Source organism: Channa argus, chromosome 16, assembly GCF_033026475.1.
Source record: "Channa argus isolate prfri chromosome 16, Channa argus male v1.0, whole genome shotgun sequence".
Classification (NCBI taxonomy): Eukaryota; Metazoa; Chordata; class Actinopteri; order Anabantiformes; family Channidae; genus Channa; species Channa argus.
This window is the reverse complement of record NC_090212.1, coordinates 6,604,453-6,619,196: the sequence shown is the minus strand read 5'-3', so window position 1 is coordinate 6,619,196 and position 14,744 is coordinate 6,604,453. Positions and strand designations below refer to the sequence as shown.

Sequence of the window (14,744 nt, the reverse complement as noted above, 5' to 3'; positions counted from 1 at the left end):
CTCACGTCCTCTCTCTTTACCGTTGCCTTTGCCGGAGGTGAACTTAACGACCGGCTACGGTGCAACGTCAATGGCTCATCTCCTTATCCGTCAAAGGGGGAAGCATCGGCGGATAGATTGATTGGATATACCAGCCGTCTGATAACTGGACGTACGTAACATACAGCGCGGATGAGCTTATTGAGCCTGCGCTAAAAGAAAAGGAGGAGGTTCCCGAACAGAGTCCTTTATTTATTTCTTTGTTTCCAGTGAGGAAAAATAATAACATCGACATATACTACAGGCACTTCATTTATTATCGTTGTCCGTATACACAAGAAAACTGGATAAGATTACAGTTGTTATTCGAAGGCCAAAGCCAAGGGGAGGAGGATGAAGCGGCGCAATGCGGACTGCAGCAAACTCCGACGGCCGTTAAAACGGAACCGAATCACCGAGGGTATATACGGCAGGTAACTTATATGGAGCCTGGCGGAGGGTTCTCCTCACGACTAAAATTTGGGGGGTGGGCACTGAATAAAAGATGCTTACAGCATGATAGCCGCAGAAAGTGAAACTTCCCAATGTTATAATTAATATCAAGGAACTGCCAGCGTTAGCTTGTCAACATAGCTAGTTAGCTGCTTGTACAGCATAGTAGCGTTATATGCTAGCGGTATGTTTTCGTTGCCCGTTAGCAGGTAACGTAAGCTTTGAAGCTAGCTTAGCTGTAGCGCTAGGCCCCAACAGAGCCTGTTTTAAACCATGTCACAAAATTTCTTTTACAGTGACGCTGCTGTCTGAAATGGGTTGTAGTGGAGTGTGGATACTAACAATCACGAATTCTAAAGACTTGCCCACCCTAGTTGTCATGTGCTTGCCGTGTCAAAATTAGCGTAGGTCTCTTTCCTCTTAGCTAATGTAACTTATGCTAGCTAAGACCACAGGAGTTTTGCTGACTTCCAGGTTCACCACATGTATCTTATGTATATCATATTAGAGAAACATATGTTAACATCTACCGCAAACGTGAGTTGATAGGACTGCGGTCCCTTTAGTTTGACATCTGACGAGCTTATGTTGCATTACTCAGCTTGGACGACTTGTCCAAGTCTTACTTCTTAATGACGTTTGGGAACAGTTTCTGGGGCGGCTGTAGCCTAGTTAGTAAGGAAAATCGTCCACGGACCACAGGGTCAGTGGTTGGATTCCCAGAACCTCCTGGTTAGTGTCAAAGTATCCTTGGGTAAGATATTAAACCCTAAGTTGCTCCCAGTGGGTCAGGTGTGTGTATGAATGTATGAATATGAATGGATGAATGAGAAGCATTGTAAAGTGCTTTTGATAAAAGCGCTTTATAAGCATCCATTTCCCATTTAAAATTACTTGATTGTCCCCCTGACAGGTCCGACCTTTATGTGAGTACCATTAGTATCTGAAAAACCAAACATTAAAAGCCAGTAGCCACACATGTTGCAAATAGACCTGGAGGTGTGGGGTGGTGCTTGAATTATTAAACAGGTGCCAGTCGTCAAAAAAGGCTCATGCTGAGATCAAACAACACCCCATGCTGTGGCATTCTGTGGGGCTCCATGTTGCATCCATAAAAATGTCAACTGAGATCCCCTCCATTCATTTTACTAAATGATAGTGACACTAGGAAAGAACAAGCAACAAAATACAGCGTTTTGTCTCTTATCTCCACAACCCTTGTGAATTTTATAAACTGGTGTCATTACCTAGAGTTTAAAGTGACATCACATATCAAAAATTTTAACAGGGAAACAGCAGTTCTAGAAATATATCTCAATTGATTTACCACGCACACAAAGAAAAGATCTGATCTGTTTATTTAATATTGGTTTGCCATATATTGAGTGCAGTGTCTAAAGATTGGTATGCTAACACAAATTACATTGCAAATCCATTCAACAACATGAACCTTTTTCCAATTTATCAGACTTAATTTCCCTAAAAAATAGTTGAAGAGTTTTGTTATATGTTTAAATATTGATTTGCTTATAGATCTGAAATGGACCTTGCTGTGAGCACCCTGAAAAGACAGGGAAAAACATGACTTACATTGCCATTGGAAAAAATAGGTCCTTGAAGTGTATATGTGTTGGAAAAACTCTTGTGTCACCCAGTTTTTTTTTTTTTTTTTTTTTTTTTTTTTTTTTTTCCACCTTTAGTACCTTTCTGTACCTGAAGTTCCTTGTGGTGTGGGCACTGGTGCTACTGGCAGACTTTGTGCTGGAGTTCCGGTTTGAGTACCTCTGGCCGTTCTGGCTCTTCATCCGGAGTGTGTACGACTCCTTTAGATACCAGGGGCTGGTGAGTGGCTATGGTCTAATATTTTTTTATGCTCTCATAAAGGTGGAAAAAGTGACTTTTGCTGGAGTTAATGTTCTCCAAAGAAAAACCTATTGTCTTTACAAACCTATCTACAGATGGTTGTTATGGCTTATAGTAGGTCGCTGAGGCTCATAGGGTGTAGACAAAGCACACACTTCAAATCTTAACTACATGTTTTGTATACTAGTGTGTCAAGCAAGTTGTAAAAGCTGCCTCTCAGAAGGTTTCACATAAATTACCCCCATGCAGATATAAAGGTGCATGTTTTGCATATTTGCATATAAATTGGCACTGAAATAATGTAAGGGACAGTGTAATCCAGCATCTTTGTCAGACATTATCATTATATTTCACCATTATTATTATTATTACTGCTAGGTTATTTAAAACCTGTCCCTTGTCATGACTTTGGGAAAGCAGTCTGGCTGGTTTCATTTGTTTCACCATTTTGAAAATGCCTGTAATGGTGTTGCTTTTTAAGGCAGGTCAGTCCTTATCTCTCTTAAGACCTGGGTGTTAATTCCCAGTTTTCAATTCATCTTGGAATCTCACAAACTCTGCCTCCTCCTTCTGCCCATGCATGCCCATGTCTCTCATCCACTCACTTATCCTTGGCACGTTGATCAGCAGCCACATTATACTCTAGTTCTAAAATGAAATCTTTCATTTCTTTGCTGTCATCACTGTCAGTCCATCTCTGTGGTTGTCAACTATCGTCACTGTCCCAAAAGCAATTTTAGAAACTTTAAGTGGTGTACACAGAGGCCAAGAGGCTAAAGAGGTAAATAAATTACATCTCCCACACTGCATTTCACCTTCCCCCACTATAAAATGATGACCTTGTCTCAAACATTCACATGTCGCATCCGGCTTTAAAGTAGAAGCACACAAATGTTGCTTCTGGTGCTAGAGTTACATACACGCAAATGCTGGATGCAGTCTTAAGGTGCTAAAACAGCTTTTAAAAGAGTTAGTAAAAGAGATAGATGCACATAAAAAAGAAGCTGAAATGGGAATGTATTTATGTCATGTATTTATGTAATTATGTCATTTTAGTTATTTGCTACAACTAAAAGTTGTTTTACATATGCATGTAAAAAGAACTATATTGATTTTTTTTACACTTCTGACCCTGTCTTGTCCCTGGACCGTCGGTCTAAATGCTCCAGCCACAAGATAAGCAATTTAATGTGGGTTTATTTCTCTTTAATGAGCTTAAGATATTCCAACTTTGATTCAAATATGTGTTTTTATGTGTTACCTCACTTCTCTAAAAATCTTTCTTCTATGCATTGAAGCACAGTATAAGACTTATTCATTACATAGAGGAAAAGTGTGAGTTGAGTATAAAGTCAAATTTTATCACTAAAGAACCATAGGTTAACTTCTAGTTTCTAATCCTTTTGTTTGGGTGTCGCTTTTTCAGGCTCACTGTGACCATTAGTGAGCCTGTTACATCCATTGCGTCTCATAGTGACACAGAGAGAACAAACCAAAAATATAATGTCTATGTAACCATTCATGTTTTTCTTTATAATAATAAAAGTTTATTAATGTGAAAGATATCATTACCACTTTTTTATACTTTGACAAGTTCAAAGTATGAGCTAAAAGGAACATGCAAACTACTTCTCTTTTCTCTGCATATGTTGTTGTTGATCATAACCACTTCTCTTGTTCTCAACAGGCCTTCTCAGTATTCTTTGTGTGTGTGGCATTTACCTCGGACATTATTTGCCTCCTCTTCATCCCAGTGCAATGGCTATTCTTCGCTGCCAGTACCTACGTGTGGGTGCAGTATGTTTGGCACACAGGTACAGCCCTCCTCTATTAATTGGCTTAACAATTTGGCAGTTTAAACATGGCACATGTCAGCAATTAGCTTGACTTGTATTTTGTGAAAGGCTCATGGTTTAAATCCGGGAAAGAAGATAACTTTCTGGCTGTGATTTTGTAGACATTAGTTCTGTTTCACAAACAAAAGAAAAGGAAAAAATAAACCGTTTTGTGAATTCATCTAATAGACTATCACGCTAAATTATCTTTTTTGGTCCCACTAATTCTTAGAACTTTAGCTTCTGGAAAAAGCAGGTGTGAACTGTATTGTGCAATACTCATGAACTTTGTGTTATGTTTACACACAGTCAGCTTACATAGTGTGGGTATGTGACCTGTCCACTGCGGGTTAGTTGACTTAGTTGAGTTGATTTAGCCATATATCCTTGTGTTGACCAAACTGGAAGTGTCAGATTGAAATCCAAGTGCTAATTTTTTTGAGCAGTTTACTTGCTAGAATTATTCCTGGTCATGGGTTACAGTGCTGACTGATGAATCCTTTTTTCATCATCATCATCATCATCATGATGTCATAAAAATGTGCAATAAACACTTCACAAAGAGGGCCTGGTTTGCGCAGAATAAGAAATTGTACACATGCAGAATTTTAATCTATCAGAACTGCATATGAAACTTAAAATTAGAGAGCCCAAAAGTAAAAATTTTTTTACATCGGTGCAAGTGACTGAACAGGAATCAGCATTTTATTGACTAGTGAGATTAACAGATCTGAAAAATAGTTGGCCACAGTGCGTTCTCTTTCTCTCCTGTCTTCTAGTGTGATAGTGCAAAGCACAACTCCTAGTCAGTTATTTTGAGTGTATGTTAGATGTGTACCTCATCAATATTTATTGCGAGTCACATTGTCATCGCAATAATGAACAATGTTATCACGCATCACATATTTTCCTCATATTATTCAGGCCTAATGAGATGTCTCAGAAGTATTAATATCTCTCTACAACTGCATAGTCTGTTAGGAAAGGTTTCTGAAGCTATTATAGCCAAGGAGATGATGTATTGTACCTGTGTGCACAAGTTGATACAGTGTGAGTGGACACTGATGCAAAATAGAAAAATTCAATGAGATAAATCTTTCCATGGCAGCTTAGGATAGACTCAGGGGTCGGCAGATGGACAAATTTGATAGTGACACTCCCATTGTCTGTATTGTCAGAAATTCTTTTTAAAAATGGGAAATTCAATGATTTCAGTGTACCCTAGTTTGGAGGGGGGTTTGGGTATCAATCATGTCTTTCTAATGTCACACACAACACTGACAGACTACTGAGAGTGAAAAATAAATGCACAGTTCTTATGTCTTTGTTCAATGTTGTGTTTTTATTTATTTATTTATTTATTCCCAGAGAGGGGGGTTTGTCTGCCCACCGTTTCTCTTTGGATACTGTTCGTGTACATAGAGGCAGCGATCAGATTCAGAGACTTGAAGAACTTTCACGTGGACCTGTGTCGTCCTTTTGCTGCACACTGGTGAGCCACTGTTCGTTTGTTTTTTTAACCTGGAGCTGTGGAACACTGACCTTGTTTACTGCAAGAAATGCTAGGTTTTGTCAGCATGGTGCCTAGGAGTTAAGTTATTGAATTTGTATTTGAATTATGAAATAGGTTAATTTGCAAGGCTCACCTTACATTACACACTGGAGAAGATTTTCATAATCCTTACATCATTTAAAGTTTGACATCCTGGAAATTTTAAAGAAATGCTTTTAAATATTTTATGTTTTGTGAATTTTGCATTTGTGCCAAGATCAAATGCATAATTCCACATAATTTTATCACTGAAAATATTTATCATAGCCATTAGTTTTTTGAAAATTTTATATTTACTTTATTTCTCATTTAACGTGAAGAGACTGAATCAGGCAATAGGGGGATGGTGTTTGTTTTGTTCAGCAAGATAATCTACACAGATGAACACAACTTCTATAACTTGTTTGCATTTAAGATTACACATAAATTATCTAAAGCATTGGTTGACCATAAACAAACTACACCACCACTGAACTTTTGTAATTTGATTCAGCACTGAACTCTTCAACAAAACCCTTTCTTCTTATAGTGACCTGACATAGCTGCTGAGCCTGAGTAATAAACTGGCTGTAAAAGCGGATTAGTAAGTAGATGAGTCTTTGCTGGGCATGTTGACATTTGATGTTCCTGACAACATGTGTAGTCTCATCTACTTGTTAGCAACCATCATTTTTAAGACGTGTTTAAAAAAGAAAAAAGAAAAGCACTATCAGGGTATTTATGATTTTTACTATAGATATAAAATGTGAAAATCGCTTGACTTTGGGTAATTACATTACATTATTTCAGGCATTTAACCAAAAACCACTTCTAAATACCCATAGACATCAGGAGGAGGTAAAGTGCTCCTTCCTATGATATTAAATGTGAAGTAAGTAGTACTAAAGTAGCACTTGAGTAGTAATATAAAGAAGTAAGCGGGATCTGTTCTCTGGTTTCAGCGGGTGTGTTTTGTTGAACATAACTCACATGTTCTGGTTCAGCTGAACTGTTGTTTATAATGTATCCTTCAGTGTCAGATATGCCAAAAATTGTTTGTTTTCACAAGTTGCTCTTTTATTATTAAATTACTAAATATGAATATGAGATTGCTGGGAGAGCAACAAACTGCTGCATTTTTATTATTGCCAATGTTGATCAAAACAGCATTTGAATGATCTTGTGCCTCTCTCTGTAGTATTGGCTACCCAGTGGTCACACTGGGTTTTGGCTTCAAGAGCTACGTAAGCTATAAGATGCGTCTACGGAAGCAGAAGGAGGTACAGAAAGAGAACGAATTTTACATGCAGCTCCTGCAGCAGGCTTTGCCTCCTGAGCAACAGATGCTTCAGAGGCAAGAGCGAGAAGCAGAAGAAGGTAAGTTTGAAACACACATGCATACTCTTTACATTTGATACACCTGGTTCAAGAAATGTAGGGCTGCCATAAACCTCTCTTAATAATGAAGAATCACATTCAATTGTAATTTAACATGTAAAAACCAAAAAATGGAGATTACCATAAGTGTACATATAGTGTCATCTTGTTGCTTCATGGTCCTGTTAGATTGCTTGGTACCTTGAGTCACTGATGCATGAATGGAATGTCAAGGCTGTTGATGGAGAGAAAAAAAGAAAGTAATGCCTGTTAGTAAAATAGAAGTGATTTACTCTTGTACAAAAGAAGTGCCATGCAGAACAACTATTGTGCCTGATAAATTCAGACAACTGTTGTAAGTTTGTTAAAATCAGTCACCCAATGTAATTAATAATTTAATGGTTGGTGACAGTGTAGACCCAAACGTAGTGTTTTTAATGGCTGTCAGGTTATTTTTAGGTTTAATCCATTTTTTTCCAACCAGCCAAAATGATTCTTGCTTTCATTTGAAGCATGGAAAACATTTTCCTATTTATCCAAAGTTGGCGGTTGCAGTTGTGCCTGGCTTGCTCTTTAAACAAACACACCTTGCGCATAATGGCCACAGGAGTCTCTGGTCATTATGGCCATGATTTGGCGATGTCCCTCTCCAGTTAGAGGGACATTTGTTGACAGCTTACAAATAAAACTTCACCGAATTGTCACTTGAATCACTTGAAATGCAACACAGTTTTTTGGTTGTGTTTCAAGTAGTGCTTCAGCTGCATGTACACTTTAATGGCTCTGCCATGAATTCTACTTTGTAAAAGGTTATAATTTCCCAGTTTTCAGGTTGAAACTGTCAGAAAGGTGATTATTCTACTATGTCTTTATTAAAAAGGTCAAAGTGGGTAGTGGAGTTGTACCTGAGTGCATTATAAGAAGAGGTGGTTCTAATTTTTCGGCCACCTCATTCATTTTAAATAAGGTCTAATAGATTGTACAATTGCACAGGTTGTCATAATGTCATGCCTGACCGGTGTGTATCGTCAGTCCTCACAGAGATTCCTTTTAAATTATGTTTCAGGTGTATGCTGTAAATAAATACTGTATACTGTAAAAGTGAGAATAAATAAATTTTTTGTTAAACGTGTGGGCTCAAGACAGTTTTAAATGTATTTCATTTGCATCTCCTTGCTTCTTTGTTAATACAGCAGCAGCAGCTAAAGGAATATCTGAAGTAGAGACACCTCCAGTGTCACAGAATGGTGCCCCAGCCAATAAAAAGACATCGGCACCACTGCCGGAGCTAGAGTATAGAGAAAAAGGAAAAGAAGGAAGGGGCAGTGGGGAAGCTAAAAAGCAGCACAACAGCAACAACATCCTGCCATCATCAGTGGACTCTAAACTCCAGGAGATGGAGTATATGGAGAACCATATGAACAGCAAGAGACTGACCACAGAGCTGGGCAGCACAGAGAACCTGTTACTTAAAGAGGACAACAATTCGTCCTGCTCCTCCTCATCCTCATCCTCCTCCAAAAACTACAAAAATGCTAGCAGCAATGTCACAGCTCTCAACTCTTCACCCCGCGGCCATAGTGCTACCAATGGCAGCGTGCCCTCCTCTACGTCGTCATCCTCTTCTACGGGGAAGAACGAGAAGAAGCACAAGTTACCCCTGGGGAAGGGGACATCAGGTGGCTCCCATAGGGATCCCACAGACAACTGTATTCCCAACAACCAGCTGAGCAAACCAGAGGCACTTGTTAGGTAATCACATGATTAGACAAACATTTTCATCTAGACACACACCCACTGGGATTATACTACAGTAACAAATGGACTATACTGACAAAAGCTGCTAAATGTAAATCAGACATATTTTATCAGTTTTTATTATTCACTCTCTATAATGTACTTGCAATACCTAGTACATACATATTGGTTTGCTTTACCTTGGCATATATTTATCTCTTTGGCTGGGTGCTGTTATAATATTATTATATAATATTGTTATATATTATATTTATTATATATTTATTTTAATGCTTCATTAAAAAAACTTAAATGGCCTTAGTGTTTTAGAGTTGATATTTTAAAAGCTGGTCTGAAGCAAACAAGTAATCAGAAATTGATGTGTGCTTAAAATGCTTAAATCTTTGTTGCAGATTTTGTTTGTGACTGTCTCTGACAGTAAATGTAATTCTACAAAGGTCTGTTTGTTTTTAATCATAAATGTTAGACTCACACTTGAAATTATGCCGAAAGTTTATCTATTACTAATGTTTCTTCTTCCATTCAGGGTGTAAAAACTATATGTATGCAATTTTCTTAGTTCATGTTCACAAAATTATGTTGAATTTAAACTTTCTCCTGTTCACTTCCCACACGGGACAGACTGGAGCAGGATGTTAAGAAACTGAAGGCAGACCTGCAGGCCAGCCGACAGGTAGAGCAGGATCTGCGCAGCCAGATTGGCTCACTGGGCAGCGCTGAGCGCTCCATACGCACCGAGCTGGGCCAACTGCGCCAGGAGAATGAACTGCTGCAGAACAAGTGAGTTGTGCTAAGGTTTGCAGAATAGGAGACCAATGATTCTCTTTAAATCTCTTGGAGGTTTCTAATTGTCTGGGGCATTTAGGGTAGCAGAGACAAAATCACTTTACCGCTTACGGCTAAATGGCTTGAAGACCTATATTTAATAGAGAAGTCTTCGACATTGATCAATCTTTTTCACTCTGTCTGGGCTTACATTTTAAAAAAAGAAAATTTCAAGAAGAAAATTTAAATCATAGCTACTCAACCTTTTGGTTAGGCTACTTAGACAAATGCTATCTATGAGAAATTGTAATGAATACATACGTTTATCCTACTACCCCATTATTCCTCTATATTAAATCCTCTGTTCTATTGTATGTGTCTGTGCACTTGCAGGCTCCATAATGCTGTGCAAGCAAAGCAAAAAGACAAACAGGCAGTGGGCCAATTGGAGAAGAGGCTCAAAGCAGAGCAGGAGGCTCGAGCCACTGCTGAGAAACAGCTTGCAGATGAAAAGAAGCGAAAGAAGTTAGAGGAGGCAACTGCAGCAAGAGCAGTAGCATTGGCAGCAGCATCCAGGTTGATGAACCTCGAAATTTAGTTTTTAATAAGCATATTACTTATTGTTTGTTTGTTTCTCTCAACGTGTTATTTTTTACAAACATAAATATAAATTAGCTACTTTTTTGCCTCAACTTTGTTTTTTCCACTCACAGAGGGGAGTGCACAGATACACTGCGGCGGCGAATCACTGAATTAGAAACAGAGTGTAAGAAACTAACAATGGATATCAAGTTAAAGGAAGACCAGATCAGAGAGCTTGAGTTAAAAGTGCAGGTGAGGTATTTTTGAGTTGTTTTGGTTTTTTTTTATTAATGAATTTGAATGTTTACCAAAGTCATCACCATTAAGCTCTGATTAAAACATAATCTTCCTTTTATTATGTCGTTCTCAATGGTTATTTCTGTGATAATGGTTAAATATTGTAATTTAATAGAAATGTTTTGCTTCTTGTGAAACTTGTGCAACTTGCTCAATGCATTCACCCATTTAGTGGTTTTATTACTTATGTGGTTTTCATGATGGAGCATTTTCTGCAACTTTCAAAGCCAGTTTCCTAGAACATGCTAGTGCAATGCCGTATCTCAAGTGAACACATGAAACTGTCAATATTTATAACTCTTTTTTTTTTTCTCTCAAATGTCTCTTCACTACTAAAATACTCAACAGTCTCAAACAGTCACGATTTGTTGAAACCTAAATGTAATCCAAACGGTCTTCCATTCCTGAAGTCAGCATTCAGATATAGGGGGTTGAACTCTGTTTACTATATAAATAAGCTTCAAATAAAAAATTAAATTTAAGGGGAGCAGGTCAACTGTGGAACAATTTATTGCCTAAAAGTTAATACCCTGTCACAATACTGTTCTACTGTAGTAACCTAAAATGATTAGGGGTCAGCATGGGGAGAATTGTATGCTTTTGATGTGCATGGCCATCAAAGAGTAGTTTATAATCTGTGAAATGTTGGGTATTATCATTTGCAGTTTGTGTGCACTGAATAATAGGCTTTTCAGGGGAAAAAAGCATGTTAAACTGCAATATAGCTTAAAAAAAATCATAGTTCAAAATCTTCCTATATCATTCAGCCCTAATGCTTGCTATTCTCCACCACCAACAGGTGGTTTATATTGTGGATTGTAGGTGTATACTTTCAGCTGTTTTAGAATTTACATTCTAGGTTTAGAAATAGCTCACGGCTTATTCCTCCTGGATGACTTTCTCTTTACATTTTTTAAGGAAGCCACTTACATCTAGCAAGCTAAAAATTTACCAAAAGCAAATGTCAGTATTGAGTCACAACTGCTTAGGTCCTGACCCTGACTGTTTCACTTCTTAATTTTTCAGGAGCTTCATAAATATAAAGAGAATGAAAAAGACACAGAGGTGCTGATGTCAGCACTGTCAGCCATGCAGGACAAGACCCAGCACCTCGAGAACAGCCTGAGTGCAGAGACCAGAATCAAACTAGACCTCTTCTCTGCACTGGGAGATGCCAAGAGACAGCTGGAAATTGCACAAGGTCAGACTGACACTCATACAAAATATATATTAACACATGACACTTCATTTGACACAATGCCTGCAAATTATTTATCTTTAGAGTAAACTGACCTGTTGATTTTTGTTTTCAGGTCAGATTCTTCAGAAGGACCAGGAGATCAAAGACCTGAAGCAGAAAATAGCCGAAGTTATGGCTGTCATGCCCAGCATCTCCTATACAGCCGACACCAGCAGCATGACCCCTGTGGCCCCCCACTACTCCTCCAAGTTCATGGACGCCAACCCTTCCGGGCTAGACCCCAATGCCTCTGTTTATCAGCCGCTCAAAAAGTGAACTCATCTTGCACTTCCTCCATCCATCCTCCCTTTATTTTTATTTTCCTTCAGGCCAACCACCTTCCAAACTGCTTGGCATGTCTGCGGCTGACAACATTGTTTTTCTCTTGGGTTTTTGTTCTCTCCTTGCCAGGTCAGAAGGATGTTGTATTGTGTGACTGTATTTGTTGTAGTTAAACAAAATACAAAAAACTTAAAATGGACATTGCGTCAACTAGGAAGTCCCAGTTTTTTCCACCTCTTAAGTGTCTACTGAAACCTCACAGAATTGGGTATGTGTCATCATCTCAAGGGTGTTGATCTCCCTTCCTCACCACAACTGCAAAAACCTGCAACCAGTTATCTGCTCTCGGTCCTGGGGAGTAGCTGCTTTAATTTTAGGTAGTTTTTTTTCCATGCTAAGATTTGGAAAAAAATTGTTTATTATCACATACTTGTACATCAGTATCTTTTACAGATATGTTCCCCCCAAAGATAGTATGACAATGTCTGTGCAAACTGTAGAGGAACGTAGTCCAAAGTTGGCACAGACTCTTGCCCTGTGCGTTTAATTCATTATTTTAATTTGCAGTCAGACACCAAATTAGCACTGCCCTCAGCTGCGTTAGGGTTTGGTGGTAAGTAGTTTTTAAAGTGTATTGAGTGGTCTTGTTTGTTCGCTCCTTAAGATTTAAGTGTTAATTTCAAAAGGCTGTGTTCATTACATCAAATTAGAACATGATGATGTGAAGCAAAAAACAAAGATTCTCAATTAAAATAAAGTGAACCCACGCATCCCCAAATTTTGACTATCAGTGAGAACAGAGATTTGGTTTACTTTGCTGTATTTAAGAGTTTTTCAGTAAAGGAGGGCAGTAAGAAAAGTCTGCACAACTGTAAAGCTCAGTGCCATGCAGACCCTTCATCAGTTATTATTATCACAGTGCCTTGGGTTAAGAACATAGAAAATTAATTTGATGATAAAATACAGCCCTGCTCTCCTCCTGAATTTAATTGGGAAGCATCTGGCTAAGCTGGAAAGGATAAAACAATGTTTGACCCCAACCCTGTGAGATGAAACTAAATTGTCTTTAGACACTGTTGTTTTTTGGACTCTACAAATTGCCCCACTTGTGGGAAACCTACTCTGGCACGTTAACTAAAAGGCAGCTTTTTCCCTTATTATTTGAGTCGCATTTAACAAACATTGGACAACACCAAATCTGACATTTTCATTGACCTATTTGCCAATCATGTTGACATGATGTTAACCACTTAAAAGTGTACTCCACAGAGGTCTCCGGCTTGTCACATGCCCCTCCTCATAATTTCTCATCTCTACAGCTTTAAATCCCTTGGTTTAGCTGCTGGACCCTCTTTTCACTTTGGTTTCCATTTAAAAGTTGCACTGTGTAAAACTGCTTTTTGAAAGGGAAAGCTGTAAAGATGGACTGTGTAATGCAAAAAAGCTACATAAAAGCAAACTTTAATATGAAGCAGTGAATAATTTTATGTACAGTAAACTTCCACTTCAGTTTGTGTGCCAAGACCAGAAATGCTTGTTTCTCTATGTTCAAGAATGTACTACAAATACATTTGCTGACATGTTTTGTCAGATATCCAGTTGAATATGATTTAATGAAAGTTTATGTTAAGCAGGTAGAGAACGTGTCACCTGTTTGTAGTAGACTGTAGTTAAAAATAAGGGAGTAGAAAGCCAAATTTCTTAATGTGAATGTTACAGTATTTGCTGTTGGACAAGTGGCTGTTTTTGAAGCAGTCTTTCTTATGCCTGTTTCTGGTATTGTTGTTTTCTTGCAGGTAGAAAAATTGAGTCTGATGTGGTTTCATCATCATCTGAAATGGCCATGGGGGTTACATTTACTGTGTATGGAGAAGGTTTTTTTTTCATCTGATTTCACTGGCTCCTTGAGGGGGAAAAAACGTTGTGAAATTAGTCAGTTGTTTGGTCAACTTGATTGTTGAAAGCAAAGAAGTGTTTTTTGGGTTTTTTTGTTTTGTCTTCTGCCCACAGTCACTGCTCTGTTTCTCCCCAGGTCTGACCTTGGCTGCGCTATCTCGCTCTGTGAGGTTTACAAGGAATAAACATGTTTCTTTTCTTGCAAATTGACTTCTTTTTGTTTGTTGCTGTTACTCTGACATATGTGTACAAATGTCAAAACAATTTGTCAGCCTTGGCTGTGAATTTGCTGATAGGAGCAGTCTGTGATTGTAGCACATCACGTTTATTTTACTCACTTTCTGAGTGCTATTATCTGGGTCCCTTTTGCTTTAGCTTGAGACTTAAAAATATGAAGTATCAGAAAGCCTCTATTACAACCACAAACAGGAAATTTAGGAGGCAGGAGAGGAACAGCAGGATATACACTTAAATTATGAGAAATACAGTGTAGCTTGGATCTTAGTTTTGCTTTTTTCTGTGCCTCTTATGAGGCCCTGAACTTAACAGAAGTGACTAAACTACAATGTTTGAAAACCCCTTAAGCGTAAATAATGGTTGACAAATAGTTAATACTTACAAAATATGAAAAGTAACAATTAGCAGAAAAGCTTTTTTGCCACTAGGAGGCGTTGTCCATCTGTGTGATACAGGTTGGAGATGATCTGTCCACACGCTGGTTTTCAACTCCCAGCTCAGCTGCAACCAAAGGAAACTTAACTGGCATTTTAAATGGTTCATGCCAACCCCAAATCATAACTAGTCAAAACAGTGTGAACAGTGGTGCTCAGATATTATGCTGGAGAAT

General features: G+C 38.3%; 1 protein-coding gene across 1 annotated transcript; it reads left to right on the top strand.

Moving 5' to 3' along the window:
- The first annotated feature begins 10 nt into the window (after positions 1–10).
- maco1b (macoilin 1b) lies at positions 11–14,103 on the top strand. The gene is made up of 11 exons (XM_067480939.1): positions 11–452; positions 2,172–2,313; positions 4,022–4,148; positions 5,538–5,661; positions 6,899–7,077; positions 8,271–8,829; positions 9,457–9,615; positions 9,994–10,176; positions 10,314–10,434; positions 11,506–11,680; positions 11,793–14,103. The coding sequence occupies exons 1-11, from the start codon at positions 373–375 to the stop codon at positions 11,993–11,995; spliced, it is 2,052 nt and encodes a 683-aa protein (XP_067337040.1). The 5' UTR covers positions 11–372; the 3' UTR covers positions 11,996–14,103.
- The last annotated feature ends 641 nt before the right edge of the window (positions 14,104–14,744 follow it).